Source organism: Tauraco erythrolophus, chromosome 20, assembly GCF_009769465.1.
Source record: "Tauraco erythrolophus isolate bTauEry1 chromosome 20, bTauEry1.pri, whole genome shotgun sequence".
NCBI lineage: Eukaryota > Metazoa > Chordata > Aves > Musophagiformes > Musophagidae > Tauraco > Tauraco erythrolophus.
In genome coordinates, this window is record NC_141484.1 from 13523441 (window position 1) to 13545852 (window position 22412).

Consider the following 22412-nt stretch of genomic DNA (forward strand, 5'->3'; position numbering starts at 1 on the left):
AAAGAGAATAATAGAAATGGAGCTATGTCAATGTGCTCTGGAACAGCATTACTCTTCTTTTGACAGGCATTGTAGCCATTTCCGCTTGGATTCAAGAACTCATTACTATAATGATCCAAATATTTTAGAGAGTGAAACTGAGCCATTTAGGTGCTCAAGTTGTCTGTATGCTGCACAAGACAGTGGTGTATGAGCCTTCTAAGCTTTCTGAATTAGCATCAATTGGGAAGACACTGCATTATAATAATTTCAAGTGAATTGTGAAAGAGCGCCTCAGCAACTGAAAGGAGTTTTAAGGTTCTTAACTCTACAGTACAGTGCCTAAACACTTGACTACTAAGTGACTATAGAATATTTCAGATGCAATTTCAGTATAGTGGACTCTAAGCCAAACGATCTCCTAAAATCACACCAATAGAGAAATATACAATTCCTTCCAAAAAAAGCTACTGCTACTAATAGTATTACTATCACATCTTTCTTTTCCCATCCTTTCTTCTACTAACAAGCACTTTCTTTTTGACACATTTGAGCAACACATCTGCTGTTCCACAGTGTTCTCTGCTGACGAGACCCTCCATAAAGTGCAGCCATGTCGTCAGACTCTGAGATGGCTGTTTTTGGGGAGGCAGCTCCTTACCTCCGAAAGTCAGAAAAGGAGAGAATCGAGGCCCAGAACAGGCCTTTTGATGCCAAGACATCTGTCTTCGTGGCTCATCCTAAAGAATCCTTTGTGAAAGGGACAGTCCAGAGCAAAGAATCAGGGAAGGTCACTGTCAAGACTGAAGGTGGAGAAGTGAGTAAAACTCAAGACTTAAAAACTGTATGTAATTCCTGATCTCAGCTCTTAACTGACATACAAACATCTCTTTCTTCATCTGACAGACCCTGACAGTAAAGGAAGATCAAGTTTTCTCCATGAACCCTCCCAAGTATGACAAAATCGAGGACATGGCCATGATGACCCACCTCCACGAACCTGCTGTGCTGTACAACCTCAAAGAGCGTTATGCAGCCTGGATGATCTACGTAAGTACCAGCAGCAGTCTTCCTTTGGGCAGCTGGGAGCAACTGCTCTGCCAGGCTAAGTGCTGTCTCCCTTCCTCGCAGACCTACTCGGGTCTCTTCTGTGTCACTGTCAACCCCTACAAGTGGCTGCCGGTGTACAACCCGGAGGTGGTGTTGGCCTACCGAGGCAAGAAGCGCCAGGAGGCCCCTCCACACATCTTCTCCATCTCTGACAACGCCTATCAGTTCATGCTGACTGGTGAGTGGCTCTATCTGTCTCAGAGGGATTGTACCATAAAATTCTCTGAAAGGATACTCTGTCTCAGTAATATGAGGAGACTATTTCCAATCTGTTGTAGTTCTCATGCATACATACTAGTGTGTGTTTTACTATCTTCACATCATTGTTTCTACTGTTTTAATTAAAAGACACCCACGCACTCAATGAGGTGTTGAGGAGGCTTTTTTGGTTGGTTGGTTGGTTGGTTGGTTGGTTTTTTTAAGTCAAGTTGACAGCATGGAGTTAAGAACATTAAACTTACCTGACTCTGTTTCATTCTTTCTGTGTTGTTCATGGAGTTTTAAGTACTGTATTTCTGCCTCTCCCACAGATCGCGAGAACCAGTCAATCCTGATCACGTACGTACCCTCCCTGCTCAGGTCCCTGCGGGGCTGCCCAGTGCCAGGGGACCTCCTGCCTGACCACACGCTCTCTCCTTCTCTCTCTGGTTTGACAGCGGAGAATCCGGTGCAGGGAAGACTGTGAACACAAAGCGTGTCATCCAGTACTTTGCAACAATTGCAGCCAGCGGGGAGAAGAAGAAGGAGGAGCAGCAGTCAGGCAAAATGCAGGCAAATAGACACTGGCTTGAATCAATGCTTTCCTCTGTTCCTGACGTGATTTTTGGAAAGGATAACCAGCAATAATTATAATCCTGCAGGGAACGCTTGAGGATCAAATCATCAGCGCCAACCCACTGCTGGAGGCCTTTGGAAACGCCAAGACTGTGAGGAATGACAACTCCTCACGCTTTGTGAGTTTCCTAACCAAATTATTCCTGAAAAATAGTAAAGAGTGTCTGGCATTAGTTTCTATTGTTCAGCCATTGTGTTTTCAAGAGTAAGACTGAATTTTCTTATCAAGACTTTATTGCGTACCCTAAAAGTAATTCTCCAGATTACAAAAACAGTGATTATACAAAAAAAAAAAAAAATTAATTCTGCTTTGCACTGAGATGCAAATTAAAATAACAGAACATATGCTCTTTCTCCAATAACGTATTGCAGTGTTGAACAATAGTTTTGTTTATTTTCACTGACGCTTCTGTTCATTTGCTGAAAGACAGACAGACAGGCAGAATGCCAGGAAGAAAGGGAGGATAGGAAAGATGGGAGAGAAAGAGAGGAAAAGAGAGAGAGAAAGAAACAGATGGGGTGAGGAGAGAAAGTTATACTTGAATAGTATATTTGCTTTATGTCAAATTCAATTAATCAGAGGTGAAATGACTTATTGGTAACAAGAGCATTTTAAGCAGCTCAACTAGTTAAATGGCTATTTTTGAATCATTAAGACGACTACTGTCGGTATGCAGGATACAGTTAAAAGAGTTTGACTAATGAAATCCACCCATTCCTTCCCATTTGTGCATTCAACATGTATAAAATACACAGCTGTGCCACTGTTGATTCTTTCCACAGTCAAAAATTTAAAAGATGACTTTATGTCAATGATGGAAATATAGCTTTTCTTAAGAAAATGTCTCTAAGTAAAAATCTTGTGCCCAATGGAGTAAACTCTCCATTTCAGACATATTTTTGAGATTTAAATCTTAAGACACTTCTATTCCTTTAAAGGGCAAATTCATCAGAATTCACTTCGGTGCCACAGGAAAACTAGCTTCTGCTGATATCGAAACATGTAAGACACTTTCCTGAACTGTTCACAACACATCCATTCAACCTTCTATCCATACAACACCTTTTCACCTAACCATCTATTCCTGCCTTCCTTGTTTTTCTTCCTATCTTCTCCTTACTTTATGTTTTTGCTGTTTCTTCCTGTTTCTAACTAAATTTTCCCTCCAGATCTGCTGGAGAAGTCCAGAGTCACTTTTCAGCTCAAGGCGGAAAGAAGCTACCACATATTCTATCAGATCATGTCCAACAAGAAGCCAGAGCTAATTGGTAGGAAGATGACTAACTTGGAGGCAGATCGCTGAACATTGGCTCACACTATTAGCTTCTTGACTAAACTAAGCCTGCATGTCCCCTCTTCTTACTTTCAGACATGCTCCTCATTACCACCAACCCATATGACTATCACTTTGTGAGTCAGGGTGAAATCACTGTTGCCAGCATCAATGACCAGGAGGAGTTGATGGCTACAGATGTAAGTAACAATTCCAAAAGTTTTATCTATTGTCATCTCTCCCAGACAAAGCTTTTATTTTAATCTTTGAATTGCAGAGCGCCATTGACATCCTGGGCTTCACTGCTGATGAAAAAACAGCCATCTACAAGCTGACAGGGGCTGTCATGCACTATGGCAACCTGAAGTTCAAGCAGAAGCAACGTGAGGAGCAGGCAGAGCCTGATGGCACAGAAGGTATTTGCAAAGTCTGTGGTTGACCTGTTAGAAACAGAAGTAGCAATAGTAATTCAGTATTTGGAAGATGGAGAAAGAGAAGCGTGGAAATATGTAAAAAAGTGTTTAGGTAGAGCTAGTATAAAGGTACGAAACTGCCATCCAAAATATGCCCTTTTTTCAATTGCTACCTAATCTTTATTTGAAGTATAAGTTTCCTATGTGTCCATAATTCTCTCCTGGACTATCACAGTTCTGGGTATCACAGCCTGCTCGGTGTACTTATATTAGAGACCCGCTGAGAAGTGAAAATTTTTCAGAAAATATATTTCTGGTTGCTTTTTTAAAGAAAATAGAGGCATTAAATTCAATTCAGCTCCTTCTTCATAAATCGCACGTTATTTAGGAATTTTGCCCAGGTAAAAGGGAACTTTCCTTCAATTTCTTTCTTCTCCTTTGGATATTCAGCCCATAACTGTCACTACATAGAAGTATTATTTGAACATCAGTTGAAGCGAAGCATAGGTACATTATGCTAGGGAAGAACTGCCTTAGATTTCTACTTCTCAGATGACTACTTAATCACTTAAATGTCACATAATGCATACATGGTTTAAAACGACTAAGACCTGTCTATTTCTTCCAAAGAACACTCTCAGATGGCCAGCTTCAGGACTGAATTTTTAGATTTTGATCCTGAATGAATGAATATGCCTGCCTTTCTGCTATGACTATAACAATAACTCTCCAGAAAGGGGCACTTCTGAATTGTTACCTCTAATTTTGGAATGCATTCCTCTTTAGGGTTATACCTCTTGCTGAAGAATACAGGTAGCCCAAGTACCTAAGTGTATGTTCTGGATTACACTCAGGTTGCCAACGTAGTAACACTTTGGCAGTTTATTGCCTGGCTTATAGATACCAATTAGCTCTAGACTGAAGTGATTGACTTGAGCTTTCAGGATGAATTTATAATACTACATTGTTTCTAGATGCTTCTGTGAAGATTTTTAAAGACACAAATAGCATTTAGTTGTACTTGTCTGAAAAGCTTTCAAAACAAAGATGATTTTGTTTCAATCACTGTCGTGCTTTCTGTGAGATCCAGTGAGCAGAATTTGATCACAAGGACATTCAATATTGCAGTTGCTCTGGAAAGAGTTTGTCACTCAAAATGTTGCATGACATGTTAGTCTTAATCTTTCTATCTCCTTGTCCTTCTACTTAGTTGCTGACAAGGCCGCCTACCTGATGGGTCTGAACTCAGCAGACCTGCTCAAAGCCCTCTGCTACCCCCGAGTCAAAGTTGGGAATGAATACGTGACCAAGGGTCAAACCGTGCAGCAGGTAACAACCAGCTGGCGACTGGGAACCTCTGGCTTGTATAACTTATCATTTGCTTCAGATATTGTTTTTCTTCTGCTTCATTCTTCTTTGGTGTAGGTGAACAATTCAGTGGGTGCCCTGGCAAAAGCTGTCTATGAGAAGATGTTCCTGTGGATGGTTGTTCGCATCAACCAACAGCTGGATACCAAGCAGCCCAGACAGTACTTCATTGGTGTCCTGGACATTGCTGGCTTCGAGATCTTTGATGTAAGGATTCCAGATTTGAGGCCTGCACTAGCAGGGGCAGATTAGTATATCAGAGGACTTGCAAGTAATATTCTTCTGAAAGTTTAAGATGCTAGCCATTTACAATTTTATGGAAAAAAAACCTTCGTTTTCTTTCGTAGCACAGAGCAAAATCCTCAGAATCCTTCATCAGTATAAGAACAGAGATATGTTTTTTGTGTAGAAGTAGTAAATATTTTTAAATGTTGTAATATTTTTACAGTTTGAGATTAATGTTAATAATTCAAAAAAATAATTACAATAATTTTATATAAGCACTTCTAGAGCAGAACTAGGATTTGGAGACCCCTGGACAAATACGTAAGAGGTTGAAGATGTGTAAACTGTTTAAAGGACCAAGGCATGAATAAATAACTGTTTAATCAGAGATATCAAATGATTAAAAATTGGAGACCAGGGCATACACTCGTATTTTTGACTGAACAAAAAATGCTTAAGTACTTTATAAAGTGTAGGAGATTCACTAGGAATATCTGCTCTGGAAAAATTTCCATTTTCATTTTGTAGGTATTTTTGGGGGGAGTTGCATGTAGGTCCTATGGTGCTGTCCTGATAATAAAGTTGTGTTTTAACTGGAGAGATTTATAAAGGATTGAAACTGAACAAGAACTCTGCATGTTGACAGTTCATGGTGGTTTTTGTTTTTTATTTTCCACTGGGAAGTTCAACAGCCTGGAGCAGCTGTGCATCAACTTCACCAATGAGAAACTGCAACAGTTCTTTAACCACCACATGTTCGTGCTGGAGCAAGAGGAGTACAAGAAGGAAGGAATTGAATGGACATTCATTGACTTTGGGATGGACCTGGCTGCCTGCATTGAGCTCATTGAGAAGGTAATTTTTTTATTTCAAATATCAATATAACAATATTTCAATATTGTTTAGCCTGGAGAAGAGGAGGCTGAGGGGAGACCTGATTATGGCCTATAAATACTTGAGAAAAGATGGTGGGGAGGTAGGGGAAGGGCTCTTTACATTAGTGATGGGTGATAGAACAAGAGGAAATGGGCATAAGCTTAGTCAGGGGAGATTCAGGTTGGATGTTAGGAAGTATTTCTTCTCTGAAAGGGTTGTCAGCCACTGGAATAAGCTGCCCAGGGAGGTGGTTGAGTCCCCATCCCTGGATGTGTTTAAGAATAGGGTGGATGAGCTACTTGAGGATATGGTTTAATGGGGATTAGGGATGGTTGGACTCAATGATCTCTAAGGTCTTTTCCAACCTAGAAATCTATGAATCTATGAATCTTTTATTTTCAGGACTTTATTATTTTTAATTGAAAATGGTTAAACACTATTCAAAAAAATGGTCTCATCCATGGCTAGTTTCATACGTTCAGTTTTAGTTGTTGAAATACAGAATCATAGAATGGTTTGGTTTGGAAGGGATCTTAGAGATTATCTAGTTGATAGGGCAGGAACACCTTCCCCTAGATCAGGTTGCTCAAAGCCCCATCCAACCTGGCCTTGAACACTTCCCCAGGGATGGGGCAGCCACAACTTCTCTGGGCAATCTGTTCCAGTGCCTCCTCACCCTCAGGATGAAGAGTTTCTTTCTTATATCTAATCCAAATCTACCTTCTTTCAATTTAAAGCCATTTCCCCTTGTCCTATCACTACACACTCTTGTGAAAAATCCCTCTCCAGCTTTCTTCTAGGGCCACTTTAAGTACTGGAAGGCTGCTAGAAGGTCTTCTTGGAGCCTCGTCTTCTCCAGGCTGAATAATACCAACTCTCTCAGCCTGTCTTCATAGGAGAGGTGCTTCAAACCTTTCATCATCTTAGCGGCCCTCCTCTGGACATGCTCCAACAAGCCCATGTCCTTCTTAGGTTGGAGGCCTTAGAGCTGAAGGCAGTACTCCAGGCGAGGTCTCATAAGAGGAGAGTAGAGGGGCAGAATCACCTCCCTTGGCATGCTGGCCACGCTGCTTTGAATACAACCCAGGATATGGTTGGCTTTCTGGGCTGCAAGTGCACGTTCCTGGGTCATGTTGAGCTTTTCGTTAACTAACACCCTCAAGTCCTTCTCCTCAGGGCTGCTCTCAATCGATTCTTCACCCAGCCTGTACTTGTGCTTGGGATTGCCCTGATGCATGTTCAGGACCTTGCACTTGGCCTTGTTGAACTTCATGAGGTGCGCACAGGAACATCCTCTCAAGCCTGTCAAGGTCTCTCTTGATGGATCCCTTCCCTCCAGCGTGTCCACCACACCACACAGTTGGTGTCGTCTGAAAACTTTCTGAGGGTGCACTCAATACCACTGTCCATGTCACCAACAAAGACGTTAAACGGCATTGGTTCCAATACCGACCCCTGAGAAACACCACTCATCACTGGTCTCCACTTGGAAATCAAGCCATTGACCACAACCCTTTGAGTGCGACCATCCAGCCAATTCCTTATCCATGAGTGGTCAAATCCTGTCTCTCCAGTTTAGAGAAAAGGATGTTGTGCAGGACAGTGTCACATGCTTTGGTCAAGTCCACATATATGACATCAGTTGCTCTTCCCTTATCTACCAACACTGTAAAAGTCTGTTGTAGAAGGCTACCGAATTTGTCAGGCACGATTTGCCCTTAGTGAAGTCATGTTGGCTGTCACTAATCACCTTTTTTTCCCATGGGCCTTAGCATAGTTGCCAGGAGGATCGGCTCTGTGATCTTGCCGGGTACAGAAGTGAGACTGACTGGCCTGTAGTTCCCCGGGTCTTCCTTTTTTTCCTTTTTAAAAATGGGGGTTATGTTTTCCTTTTTCCAGTCAGAGGTATTTCACCAGACTGCCATGACTTCTCAGATATGATGGATAATGGTTTAGCAACTTCAGCCTCCAGTTCCCTCAGGACCCGTGGATGCAGATCATCAGGTCCTATGGACTTGTAAAACTTCTACAAGTCTACAAAACTTCTACAAGTTTACAAAACCTCTAAGGTTCCTTAGAGGCTCTATAACTTGATCTTCTCCTACAGTGGGTGGTTCTTCATTCTCCCAGTCCCTGCCTTTGACTTCTGTGACTTGGGCTGTGCAGTTGGAGCTCTTGCCAGTGAAGAATGAGGGAAAAAAGTCATTGAATACCTCAGTCTTCTTCATATCTCGGGTATCCAGGCCTCCTGTTTCCTTCCAGAGAGGGCCCACATTTTCCCTAGATCTCCTTTTATCACTGACATATCTATAGAAGTTTTTGTTGTTGCCCTTGATGTCCCTGGCCAGATTTAACTCTGTCAGGGCTTTAGCTTTCCTAACCTGATCCCTAGTTGCCCAGACAATTTCTCTGTATTCTTCCCAGGCTACCTGTCCTTGCTTCCACCCTCTGTAGACTTCCTTTTTGTGTTTGAGTCGGTCCAGGAGCCCCTTGTTCATCAACGCAGGCCTCCTGGTTTTTCTGCCTGGCTTCCTCTTTGTTAGGATGCACTGCTCCTGAGCTTGGAGGAGGTGATTCTCGAATACTAACCAGCTTTCTTGAGCCCCTCTTCCCTTCAGGGCTTTATCCCATGCTACTCTACCCAGAAGATCTGTGAGGAGGCCAAAGGCTGCTCTCCTGAAATCCAGGACAGTGAGCTTGCTGAGTGCCCTCACTTCCCTAAGAATCTTGAACTCCACCATTTCATGATCACTGCAGCCAAGACTGCCCTTGAGCATCACGTTCCCCACCAGCCCCTCCTTTTTGGTGAGAACAAGGTCCAGCATAGCACCTCTCCTCATTGGTTCCTCTATCACTTGGAGAAGGATGTTGTCATCAATGTATTTCAGGAACCTTCTGGGTTACTTGCACCCTGCTGTGTTCTTCCTCCAAGAGAGATCAGGGTGGAGGAAGTTTCCCATGAGGACCAGGGCTCGTGAACTTGAGGCTGCTCCTCTCTGTCTGAAGAAGGCCTCATCCACTTGGTCTTCCTGGTCAGCCAGCCTGTAGCAGACCACTACTATAACGTCACCTGTCCCTGTCTTCCTTTAATCCTGATCCATAAGCTCTCGGTCATCTCCTCATCCATCCCCTGGCTGAGCTCCACGCCCTCCAGCTGGCCTTTGACATAGAGGGTGACACTCCCTCCTCATCTGCCCTGCGTGTGCTTCCTAAAGAGCCTGTATCCTTCCATTCTGACACTCCAGTCATAGAAACCATGCCACCATGTCTCCATGATACCAAAAAGATCACAGCCCTGCAGGCGTGCTTACATCTCTAACTTTTCTTATTTATATCTCTTGATCTGTACATAAACTCACATATAAAGTTCATAGATAAATAAGTCATTCCTCACACACCTTCTTTGCGTGAAAGGTATCTCTGCCCTCTTGATTAAACGATGTTTTTTTCCAAAACATAGAGCAGCTCCTACAGTAAGTATCTTTTTAAGGTTCTGAAATAAAGTTTTCTGGATAATACATTTTTTTCTTGATGGCTCATAATAAAGTGAGTACAGGCCAATACAGTCAGCGCCTGACCTCTGAGTGCAAGAAACTGAAAGAGACTTCTAGTTCTGCATAATTTAGAGAGTTGATTAAAAGTACAAAAGCAGAAGTAAATATAAAAAGGATACATTTGTGAAAGACATTTTTAAATATAATCTTTTTCCTCCTGATTTTTGAACATGTTTTTTGACATAAAAAAACATTCCTGAATCACTGTCAGTCAAGCAGGTAAATCTTTTAAACTCACTTTTTAGAAATAAATTTTCCTCATGGCAAGGACATGGATTTGTTTCTCAGCTTCCTGTCTTTTACTCTATTCCCTTTAAGAACAAGTTGTGGTCATGTTATTCTACAGGCAATCTCTCTTCTTTATTGTACTATCTTCCAGCCCATGGGTATCTTCTCCATCCTGGAAGAGGAGTGCATGTTCCCCAAGGCAACTGACACCTCTTTCAAGAACAAGCTCTATGACCAGCATCTGGGCAAGTCCAACAACTTCCAGAAGCCCAAGCCTGCCAAAGGCAAGGCTGAGGCCCACTTCTCCCTGGTGCACTATGCTGGAACAGTGGACTACAACATCACTGGCTGGCTTGAGAAGAACAAGGATCCCTTGAACGAAACTGTAATTGGATTGTATCAGAAATCATCTGTGAAGACACTGGCTTTACTTTTTGCCTCCTATGGTGGAGCAGAAGCAGGTTAGTTTTCTAAAATTCTTTTTTTTTCCCCAACATTTATGATATGTAAAGATGAATAAAAGAGATAATATTTAAAACTCTCTGTTGTTTAAGAGGCTAGTGGTGGTGGTGGCAAGAAAGGTGGCAAGAAGAAGGGCTCTTCTTTCCAGACTGTCTCAGCTCTTTTCCGAGTAAGTATGAATTTCATTGTCCGTAAAGGGACATGAACATAGTTTCAAATCTGAGCTATCTAAATTCCTGTTCTTCTCATGACCTTGATATTATGATTAAATACTGATAAGTATGAGGTGAGCAGAGATTATTCACTGCCTTTTCATAGTAACTATCTGTTCGCATTTGAGATTTGTTTCAAGCAGTCTTTAGCTGATCTCCTTAACTTCTTTTAAAATTTCACTAACGTTCTTTGTGAAAAACATTTTTCAGAATCTGGAACATAATATAAATGCTAATCCTATAAAACTTGTGTTAGAGTTTTTTTACAGTAATGTTGTATTTCCTCCAGACTAAAGTGCAGAATTTTAAACTTTGTTTCTACAAGAACACTGAAGTATATATAAGATTTCATTAAATCTAAATTTTGAATTTGAAAGCTTCTTCCTCCTCAGATTTATTAGATTAGTTCCTTGGCATCTAGATATAGAGTATACAGAAGTAAATTTTTTTGGTCTAAGCTGCTACACATGACCCCATAGGAGAATTTAAACAAGCTGATGACCAATCTACGGAGCACTCACCCCCATTTTGTCCGTTGCATCATCCCAAATGAAACAAAAACACCTGGTAAGTCACTAAAGCAGAAAAAGAACTTTCTCTCATACATCCATTCTCCTCTACACTGGAAACTGTGGTATTCATTTATACTGTAAATATCTAGGTGCCATGGAGCACGAACTGGTGCTACACCAGCTGCGGTGTAACGGCGTGCTGGAAGGCATCAGAATTTGCAGGAAAGGTTTTCCCAGCAGAGTCCTCTATGCTGACTTCAAACAGAGGTGAGAGCACAGCACTGCTCAGCATCATTAAAAGCAATGTGGGTTCATTCATGTAAGTTCCTTCAGGCTGCATTCTGTTGTCAAAAAGAGCTACAGATGAGATAGTGGTGTTCAGTAGCTAGAGTGTGTTGGTTGGGAAAAACTAATCTTGTCTTTCTCTTTCTCTTTTCACAGATATAAAGTGCTTAATGCCAGTGCTATCCCAGAGGGACAGTTCATTGACAGCAAGAAGGCTTCTGAGAAGCTTCTGGGGTCAATCGATGTGGACCACACACAGTACAAATTTGGCCACACTAAGGTACAAACCCTCCTTGACTCACTCACTGCATGTCCGTGCTGTGCTCTACCCAACCATGATGTGCTGCAACGTTCCCTTTCTCAAGGTGTTCTTCAAAGCTGGGCTGCTGGGACTCCTGGAGGAGATGAGGGATGAGAAGCTGGCACAGCTCATCACCCGCACACAGGCCAGGTGCAGGGGCTTCCTGATGAGAGTGGAGTACCAGAGAATGGTGGAGAGGAGGTAGACATTGCTCATCTTCAGTTAAAGTCATTATACTTGAGGGAAAGTGTTGACATTTGTCATATTGAAAATATTCAATCTACATTCTAATTACGCTTCAGGGAGTCCATCTTTTGCATCCAGTACAATATTCGTGCCTTCATGAATGTGAAGCACTGGCCCTGGATGAAGCTGTTCTTCAAGATCAAGCCCTTGCTGAAGAGTGCAGAATCTGAGAAGGAGATGGCCAACATGAAAGAAGAGTTTGAGAAAACCAAGGAAGAGCTTGCAAAGTCTGAGGCAAAGAGGAAGGAGCTGGAGGAGAAGATGGTGAAACTGATGCAGGAGAAAAATGACCTGCAGCTCCAAGTGCAGGCTGTGAGTAACATTATTCTATTTTTTTATAGAAGTGAGTAAATAAGATTTTACTCTTCTTTCATATTCCAGAACTCTCAAATTGCACACTAAATTGCCTTACAAAATATTTTAAGCTGAATATCATGTAACTAAAGGTAAAATTCAGTCCACATTATTTCCCTGCTCAGTCTGACTATTACAAAGTTGAGTTTAAGCTAAATAAAGACATTTTAGTCTTAATGCCTATATGTACATGTCTTCATGTGAGTTCATGACATAAAGCCTCATTATCGTCACTGTGGTGTATTTATTGGAGCGGGGACAGTGATTTAATTGACCAAGAACTCTGCCTTAATTCAATTGTCAAAATGAAGAGCCTGGTGCTCTTCTGGCACATCTCACCTGAGCCCCTGCAGCTAGTGTGCCTAGAAGATGCAAATGCTCCTTACATCCTATGACACAAGTGGCAGCCTTGTATGTTTGTCTCCAATGCCATTTGGCCTCTCAGTAACTTAGGCAACATTTAGAAAACACCCTTGAGTTAATGTGTCCATTTCAGGAAAAGATGAATCATGTTCTACTGTCCACTAACTGCATTGACTGGATATAAATCTGTTAATTGGATTTTCAAATATTTTCTCAATGGTGGAATTATTTACATCATAAAATGAAATAATTTCTAACAGAGAAAAAGGAAACCAATTCAATCTAATTAACCCATTGATATACCAGAAATAAACTATGTGAAATATCATAGAGCTAGATGCAGTATCTGACAATTAAAAAAGTCAGAAAAAAACAAAACTGATTAAAACTTGTTCTAAATTCATGATTTATAATGTAATTGCACAGTAATCTTTTCTCAAAAAGTAATCCTAAAGGTCTTATTGATGCAGATGTGTTCCTTCAACATTAAATAACTTTCCTGTATCCTGTCACCAGGAAGCTGATGCTTTAGCTGATGCTGAGGAAAGGTGTGACCAGCTCATCAAAACCAAAATCCAGCTGGAAGCCAAAGTAAAAGAAGTGACTGAAAGAGCTGAGGATGAAGAAGAAATTAATGCCGAGCTGACAGCCAAGAAGAGGAAACTGGAAGATGAATGTTCAGAGCTGAAGAAAGATATTGATGACCTTGAGTTAACACTGGCCAAGGTTGAGAAGGAAAAACATGCCACTGAAAACAAGGTACACACATGGAGAGTCACATAAATGGTCCAGACATTACCGACTCTCAGAGTAAGAGTCTGCTACCATTAGATATGTTAGTTTTGGATAATTTTGAGCTAGGTCTTTTCTGAGCATCCAAAGGATAAATGAAACTCCTGGCAAACCACTGCAAAGTGAAAATGTCACTGAGCCAGCAGACATGTTTTCCACTTGATTTTGACACTTGCTTATATTTATAGGTGAAAAACCTCACAGAGGAGATGGCAGCCCTGGACGAGACCATTGCCAAGCTGACAAAAGAAAAGAAAGCCCTCCAAGAGGCCCATCAGCAGACACTGGATGACCTGCAGGCAGAAGAGGACAAAGTCAATACGCTGACCAAAGCGAAGACCAAGCTGGAGCAGCAAGTGGACGATGTAAGCATGATTGCCCAGAAGAACAGGACAGGTATGGAGTTAGACCTGGCTGGCAGAGCACTGATTTCTTGTTCTATTTAGTTGGAAGGGTCCCTGGAGCAAGAGAAGAAACTGCGCATGGACCTTGAGAGAGCTAAGAGGAAACTGGAAGGAGACCTGAAGCTGGCCCATGACAGCATAATGGATTTGGAAAACGATAAGCAGCAGCTGGATGAGAAACTGAAGAAGTAAGTGTGGCCGTGGGGCACCTGAACACTGGGCTGGTGCACTTGTCTGTTTTCTTTGAGCTCTAACACGATTTGCTTTGCTTTGCCCAAAGGAAAGACTTTGAAATCAGCCAGATTCAGAGCAAAATCGAGGATGAACAAGCCCTAGGTGTGCAATTACAGAAGAAGATCAAGGAGCTGCAGGCAAGTCTCTGTTCCTTCCCCTCTCTCACCCAGTCTCAGGTCCGGAAGGAGAAGGGCCTGTGTGTGAAGGGTCCCTAATGTTCCCCAGGCTCGTATAGAGGAACTGGAGGAGGAAATTGAGGCTGAACGAACCTCTCGGGCAAAAGCAGAGAAGCATCGGGCTGACCTCTCGAGGGAGCTCGAGGAGATCAGCGAGCGCCTGGAAGAAGCAGGAGGGGCTACTGCAGCTCAGATCGATATGAACAAGAAGCGCGAGGCAGAATTTCAGAAGATGCGCCGCGACCTCGAAGAGGCCACGCTGCAGCACGAAGCCACGGCTGCCGCCCTGCGGAAGAAGCACGCGGACAGCACAGCTGAGCTTGGGGAGCAGATTGACAACCTGCAACGAGTGAAGCAGAAGCTGGAGAAGGAGAAGAGTGAGCTGAAGATGGAGATTGACGACTTGGCCAGTAACATGGAGTCTGTCTCCAAAGCCAAGGTACTGAAAAATATACTGAAAACAACTTGAAAATAAATAATGTGGAAACATATATTTTATAAATATGGTCAGGTTACAATGTAACTCTCTGTCTCTATGGAAGTGTACTTCTAACCTTCTAACACAAATGATCGGTATATAGCTTGCACATCTGTTCTCTTAATTCTGGTGAGAATTCTGCTGTTCAAAATAAGTAGGAGTCCAGATACTAATCTTCTTTCATTCTCTGTGATCTCCACAGGCAAATCTGGAGAAGATGTGTCGCACACTGGAAGACCAGCTGAGTGAGATAAAGACAAAGGAAGAAGAGCATCAGCGCATGATCAATGACCTCAATGCTCAAAGAGCTCGCCTTCAAACAGAATCAGGTGACAGCCTCTTCTGTGTTATGGAATGGGAGAGTAACCTAAACCAGCTTGTTTGGGTCACTAGTGACAATGAGTGTATTTCCTTTCTTTGTGCTTTTCCAGGTGAATATTCACGTCAGGTGGACGAAAAGGATGCTCTGATTTCTCAGCTGTCAAGAGGCAAGCAGGCTTTCACGCAACAGATTGAGGAGCTCAAAAGGCACTTAGAGGAAGAGATAAAGGTGATGACTTTTCCTATAAATGGCCATTGAAAACATTCTTAACTTCACACTGCCTAGTTTGGACAGCATAAGCTATACTAGGAGAAGATTTTCCTAGTGGGGAGTGTGATTTTGTCCTCCAAGCCTAACTCTGTTCTTCACAGTGGTCATGTTTGCAGTCTTAAATTAATTAATTGGAACAGATTTCCCAGGATATTACCATTCCTTGTCTCAATCCCACTCTCTACCCAGGCCAAGAACGCCCTGGCCCACGCCTTGCAGTCTGCTCGCCACGACTGTGACTTGCTCCGGGAACAATATGAGGAGGAGCAGGAAGCCAAGGGGGAGCTGCAGCGTGCCCTGTCCAAGGCCAACAGCGAAGTGGCCCAGTGGAGAACCAAATACGAGACAGATGCCATTCAGCGCACGGAGGAGCTGGAGGAGGCCAAGTATGTGGGAATGTGGGAAAGATAAAAAAAGGGGCAGGCAAAAAAGGGGAATTTGAAGACACACTTGTGATATTGTCATAAAAAGTTAAAGCTGTGCTTTGGGGCACGGTAAGGGCTGAGGTAAAGTATATCCCCCAAAGGGTGTGGTTTAAGAAATGTAGAGGAAAATATTCCCTTGACCCAGAGAATGGTTCAGAAAACCAGTGGACACTAGACACAGAAGGCACACTGCTTGTTCAGGCTGGGAAATCAGAACTGGGAAAACAATGACTGGCTGAGAGACGATTTGCACTCTCTGTGCGTAGGATACATATTCATGAAATGATAAAACATACTGTTGTGAAAAGCCCATCATCCACAGACGACAGCCTCTCCTTTGCTCTCAAACTATGAGTTGTGCTTACCACCTCCCAGGAAGAAGCTGGCACAGCGCCTGCAGGATGCAGAGGAACACGTTGAAGCCGTCAATGCCAAATGTGCCTCTCTGGAAAAGACAAAGCAGAGGCTGCAGAATGAAGTGGAAGACCTGATGATTGATGTGGAGCGATCCAATGCTGCCTGCGCAGCCCTGGATAAGAAGCAGAAGAACTTTGACAAGGTCTTTTGGGCTCCAGCCCTGGGCTTCCTGGGCAGAGCATCCCCTCCTGATTGCCACATCCATACTGAGACCCTGTTTCTCTTCAGATCCTGGCAGAATGGAAGCAGAAGTATGAGGAAACGCAGGCTGAGCTGGAAGCCTCCCAGAAGGAGTCTCGGTCTCTCAGCACGGAGCTGTTTAAGATGAAGAATGCCTATGAGGAGTCCTTGGACCACCTGGAAACGCTGAAGCGTGAGAACAAGAACTTGCAGCGTAAGTCCCTGGCCCCCTGCTCCTGGCAGGGCTTTCTCATAAGCTTGTCTATCTGCCCCACTAAAGGGGTCAGTGCTTGCAGGTCTGTAAAGATGCCTGTCACATTAGTGCATCAGGACCTTTCCCCATTCAACTCTGTGCCTGTTCGTGTCACTTTTCACCCTTCTTTGTAGAGGAGATTTCTGACCTCACAGAGCAGATTGCTGAGGGAGGAAAGGCAATTCATGAGCTGGAGAAAATCAAGAAGCAGATTGAGCAGGAGAAATCTGAAATCCAAGCTGCTCTGGAGGAAGCTGAGGTACATGCCCATAATTGCAGGTGTCTGCACTAAAAATACAATCAATGGGGAAATATGGCTAAAGAATACTTGGTCTCCCTCTGTACTGGCTGGGAAGTGCAACCAGCTGAGATTTCCTGAAATAGTCTGTAATTACCTTGAACACGAACAGTAGTTTTATCAACTTTAAAAATGTTTGTGTCCACTTGTCCAGGCCTCCCTGGAACATGAAGAGGGGAAGATCCTGCGCCTCCAACTTGAGCTCAACCAGGTGAAGTCTGAGATTGACAGGAAGATAGCAGAGAAAGATGAAGAGATTGACCAGATGAAGAGAAACCACCTCAGAATTGTGGAGTCCATGCAGAGCACCCTGGATGCTGAGATCAGGAGCAGGAATGAAGCCCTGCGGCTGAAGAAGAAGATGGAGGGAGACCTGAATGAAATGGAGATCCAGCTGAGCCATGCCAACCGCGTGGCTGCAGAGTCACAAAAGAACCTGAGAAACACCCAGGCAGTGCTCAAGGTATGTTAAGCAAAGGATTTGCACAAGCTAGGTGTCTAGTTTGTCTAATATCCTAGAATCATTGAGTCATAGAATGGTTTGGGTTGAAAGGGATCTTCAAAGATCATGTAGATCCGCTCCTCTGTTATGGGCAACGACATCTTTTACTAGACAAGGCTGCTCAAAACTCAATCTAACCTGACCTTGAACACTTCCAATGATGAGGCATCCATAATTTCCTGTTACTGAATACCAGGGAGAAGAGATCAGCACCTCTCTTTTCACTTCCCCTCCTCATGAAATAGAGGCCAATACGGTCACCCCTCAGTGTCTTTCTCTCCAAACTAGACAAACCCCATGTCCTCAAACTTAGAGGACATGTCTTCCTTTCATCACCTGTTGCCCTCCTCTGGATGCATTCAGGTACCTTAACATCTGTTTTAAATTGTGGGGCCCAGAACTGCACGCAGTACTCAAGGTTAGGCCACAACAAAACTTAAGACAACAGGAATTCAGCTCTAACTGTGCCTTAGCTTTCCTGATCCTATGAACATCCAGGCAGCATCCCTACTTTCTTTCCAGGACACGTCTTTGGTTCCACTGCCTGTGCATTTCCTTCTTACACTTCAGTTTGACCAGGATGCCCTTACTCAGCCATGCTGTTCTCCTGTCTACCTTGCCTGATTGCTTACATGTGGGAACTTAGAGCTCTTGTATTCTAAGAAAAACTTTCTTAAAAAGCTGGCAACTCTTTTCTACTCCTTTATCCCTGAGGGCAGTTTTCCAGGGCGTCCCATCCAGTAATTCCCTAAAAACCTGAAAGTCTGCTCTCCTAAATTCAGAGTCTTGAACTTATTCTTCATCTGGCCCATATCTCTCAAGACTGTGAATACCACCAGTGCATGATCACTGCAGCCCAGGTTGCCATCAATCTTGGCATCTCTAATTAGTTCATCTGTGTTGGTAAGCAACAGGTCCATGCCTCTCCTCCAGTTAAGCTGTCTGTCCCCTGGATAAAGATATTACCTTGGATCCACTCCTGGAATCTCCTGGACTGCTTACAGCTTGCTGTGCTGCTTTTCCAGCAGATGTCAGGGTGATTGAAGTTCCCCAGCAGGATCAGAGCCTGTGAGTGTGAAGCTTCCCATAGTTGAAGTAATACTACTTCGCCCACAGGTTCCCCTTGGTCAGGTAGCCTGTAGTAAACACCAGTCATGACATTTCCTTCATTGGCTTGGCCTCTAATTTTGAACCATAAGCACTGAACCTGGCTTATCACTGTTTTTCAAAGACAGCTCTGTGCAATCAATCTATTTTTTACATAGAGGGCAACCTGCCAGCCTCTCCTTCTTCGTCTGCCCCTGCTGAGCAGTTTACAGCCACTGATTGCAGCACTCCAGTCATGTGATTCATCCCACCAAGTTTCAGTGACAGTGATTAGATCTTAAGTTTCTAGCTGCACAGTGGCTTCCAGCTCCTCCTGTTTGTTACCCATGCTGTGTACATTGGGATCAAGACATTTCAGTTGGGCCATCAACCATATCACCTTTTTAGAGGAACAAACCCTAATTCTTTTGGAGCATTTCACAGATGTTTCCCCGTTGATTCCTAATACATCAGCAGCTCCTGGCTTTTCTCTGTTACTCAAAACTCTGTTCCCTTCAGCTGCTAAGTCTAGTTTAAAGCTCGAGCCAGCTTATTGGTGAAGACCCTCTTTCCCCACTTGGTCAGATGAATCCCATCAGCTCCCAACAGACCAAGCTTCTCAAAGGTAGATTCATGATCATAGAAACCAAAGTCTTGAATATTGCACCAGCTAGACAGCCAGGCATTCACCTGTTCATTTTTTCACCTCCTGCCTAAACACCTTCTGACTTGGGAGGATAGAGGAGAACACCAACTGTGCTCCAGATCCTTTTAGCATTGCTCCAAGGGTCATACAGTCTCTTTTCATGGTTATAAGTTGCCTTGTTGAAATATCATTAAAGCCTACGTGGAATAGTAGGAGCACAAGATAATCTGAAGGTTTTATCAGGCTTGGCAGCCTCTCAGTGACATCACAAATGTGAGCTCTTTATAGGCAGAAAACTTCTCTAGAGAAATTGTTTGGATGGTAAGTGGATGTTTTGGTGCCTCTCAGTAAGGAATCTCCAGTTACTATTAGCTTCCGCGCTTTTCCAGTGTTACAGATTCTGATGCAAGTGGGTGATTGGATCAACTTTAAATGGTTGACTTTCCCTGGATCCTGTCAGTTACTCATGTGCACTTCGTTTTTCAATCCCAGAGCATCATGTCTGTTATGTAGGGACACTTCAGAGGATGGGAGAAGGTTCTTTCTTCTGCCCCAGTTTCCTTCATCTTGTAAGTTACTTTTGTCAGTCAGCTGACTGCTGTCAGCTGTCCCCTTGCATAGCCTTAAATTTAGGCAGGGCTGTCACTCAGCCTGGGGCAGTGTGCAATACCATGTATCGATCTCCTGTTCACGTTCCTAGATACTCTGCATATACTGATGTAATAATTCTGCATACAAATATGTATTATATCTATAAATAAATATATATTATACTGACAATAATTATTAGATTGGTGGTAATTGCCATTGTGCAACAGTGCTGTGCCACCTTATAATTTCTTTTTCTTCTCTTTAAGGATACCCAGATACATCTGGATGATGCTCTCAGGACACAGGAGGACCTGAAGGAGCAGGTGGCCATGGTGGAACGCAGAGCAAACCTGCTGCAGGCTGAAATTGAGGAGCTCCGGGCAGCCCTGGAGCAGACAGAGAGGTCAAGGAAGGTGGCTGAGCAGGAACTAATGGATGCAAGTGAGAGAGTTCAGCTCCTCCACACTCAGGTTAGACTAAGGATATTCAAAATCTCAAAAGCCTTTTCTTTTCCCCCTTTCCAGATTTTTAATCTCTATAAATTCTTAAATAATCTCCTGTAATAAAAAGCCTGGCTTGAATCATAATTTTTATCCCTGTGAAAAGAATTGGATTATAGTGAAATGAGTAGGATTGCATTAACAGGAGTCAGAAGTGCTTCTTAAAATGTTAAGAACCCTCTGCTATCTAGCTCTGTATGACCTGACAAAATGCATTATTTGAAGGAGAATGCTAATATTAGATATATAGATGATAATTTTAAATTTAAACGTTAACTTTCTAAAATAACTGTTCTGTTTTGGAACTAACTGTTCTGTTTTGGAACTAACTGTACAATATTTTTTGTTATTTAACAGAACACCAGCTTGATCAACACCAAGAAGAAGCTGGAAACAGACATTGCCCAAATTCAGAGTGAAATGGAGGATACGATCCAAGAAGCCCGCAATGCTGAAGAGAAGGCCAAAAAGGCCATCACAGATGTGAGTTGGGGACTCCTTTCTTTTATTGCTGATGGTGGATGTATTCTCCTCCAAAATGTCTCCAGCCCCAAATGGCTTTGATCCTTTGCTCTCATCAGGCGGCCATGATGGCAGAAGAGCTGAAGAAGGAACAGGACACCAGTGCTCACCTGGAGAGGATGAAGAAGAACCTGGACCAGACAGTGAAGGACCTGCAGCTTCGTCTAGATGAAGCAGAACAGTTGGCTCTGAAGGGAGGCAAGAAGCAAATCCAGAAGCTGGAGGCCAGAGTGCGTAGGCCTTTTATTTGGGCATGAAGAACATGTCACTAAGCAGCCAGCAGGGAAGCTCCAAAGATGGGCTTCTTGTTGCAGGTGCGGGAGCTGGAAGGGGAGGTGGATGCTGAGCAGAAGCGCAGCGCTGAAGCCGTGAAGGGTGTGCGCAAGTACGAGAGGAGGGTGAAGGAGCTGACCTACCAGGTAAGGCAGGAGGCCTCCTTGGGCTGACAAAGTTTTCTCACAGCAAGTCCAATTTTGCACACACCATCCCCAAGGGGAATTATTGACCTCACATAGTGATAAATCAATAATTCACTCTCTGTCCTCTTTGCCAACCACTCTAGTCTGAGGAAGACCGGAAGAATATTCTCAGGCTGCAGGATCTGGTGGACAAGCTGCAAATGAAGGTGAAATCCTACAAGAGACAAGCTGAGGAAGCTGTAAGTATTGCTTGGAGAATATGCAAGAGCCATCTTCCATCAGGGAAGCATGCTCATTGAATGAGGAAGAACACCAGGAAAGGAACATGAAAGAAACACTCAAGGAACAAAAGTCTTCCCTACACCATTTTACTGTCATGTCATGAAGTCTTGCTGAGTTCTAGGCATCCTGCAGCAGTTGGGGATGAACTGAGAAAGGTTCTGCAGTGTGTTTTATACAGAAGGTCAGATTAAACAATACATGGGACCACATCCAGTGACTGAGAAATTCATGAATCTCTGGTAGTAAATGACAGCAGAAAGCTTCAGAGTCTTTCTCAACCTAATAAGTCACACTGGTAGTTGCATTGCAAGTAGTGGGAGAGTAAGTACACAAATGACAAATCTGAGTGATGAAATAACTCCTCAAGAGTGACAGCGTACTGGTGAAGCTTCTCATAGTGGGGTCCTGAATAAGGGAGGATGAGGAGGTCTGTGTGAGGCTTACGTGTAAGCAGTGTGGGTGGGGGATGGAGGTTTGTGCCTTCCCCAGGGAAGAGCTGCAGCCTTGCAAGGCCGAGGTGCAGGAGGAGCCAAACCCCTGCCCTGGCTCCTCACCACCGACTCCCTCTGCCCGCACAGGAGGAGCTGTCCAATGTCAACCTCTCCAAGTTCCGCAAGATCCAGCACGAGCTGGAGGAAGCCGAGGAGCGGGCTGACATTGCAGAGTCGCAGGTCAACAAGCTCCGAGTGAAGAGCCGGGAGTTTCACAGCACAAAGATCGGCGAGGAAGAGTGAGGCTGCCATGAGGCAGCAAAGTGACATGAGGGATGTACAAAATGTGAACCTTTTGGTCACTTTCTGCTGCAATGAGTCTTTGTACCCATGTCAGTGTCTAGAGAATAAAGACTGTAGATTACTTTGCATACACAGCAGAAGCAGTGCTTGCGTTGTTAAAATTCAAATCTGTAGTTATCCAACTTTTGGTTGTTTTCAATTGAAACATTTTATTTCCCTATAACCCTTGGTTAGCAGTAGAGATTTAATTATCCTGTCTCCAGCATTTCTCCTCTGCATCGTACT

The 22412-nt window shown here is 43.4% G+C and overlaps 1 protein-coding gene across 1 annotated transcript; it reads left to right on the plus strand.

Moving 5' to 3' along the window:
* Nucleotides 1-592: 592 nt before the first annotated feature.
* On the plus strand, nt 593-22127 carry LOC104375920 (myosin heavy chain, skeletal muscle, adult-like). The gene is made up of 38 exons (XM_086624279.1): nt 593-796; nt 886-1029; nt 1111-1267; nt 1620-1647; nt 1746-1860; nt 1950-2042; nt 2863-2926; nt 3094-3192; nt 3294-3397; nt 3475-3613; nt 4821-4939; nt 5036-5185; nt 5888-6058; nt 10013-10322; nt 10416-10492; nt 11015-11102; nt 11197-11314; nt 11489-11612; nt 11698-11834; nt 11936-12191; nt 13113-13355; nt 13577-13753; nt 13835-13980; nt 14073-14163; nt 14252-14641; nt 14883-15009; nt 15112-15230; nt 15462-15658; nt 16073-16256; nt 16343-16508; nt 16682-16806; nt 17000-17308; nt 19937-20140; nt 20528-20653; nt 20752-20922; nt 21007-21111; nt 21255-21350; nt 21972-22127. The coding sequence occupies exons 1-38, from the start codon at nt 593-595 to the stop codon at nt 22125-22127; spliced, it is 5829 nt and encodes a 1942-aa protein (XP_086480405.1).
* The last annotated feature ends 285 nt before the right edge of the window (nt 22128-22412 follow it).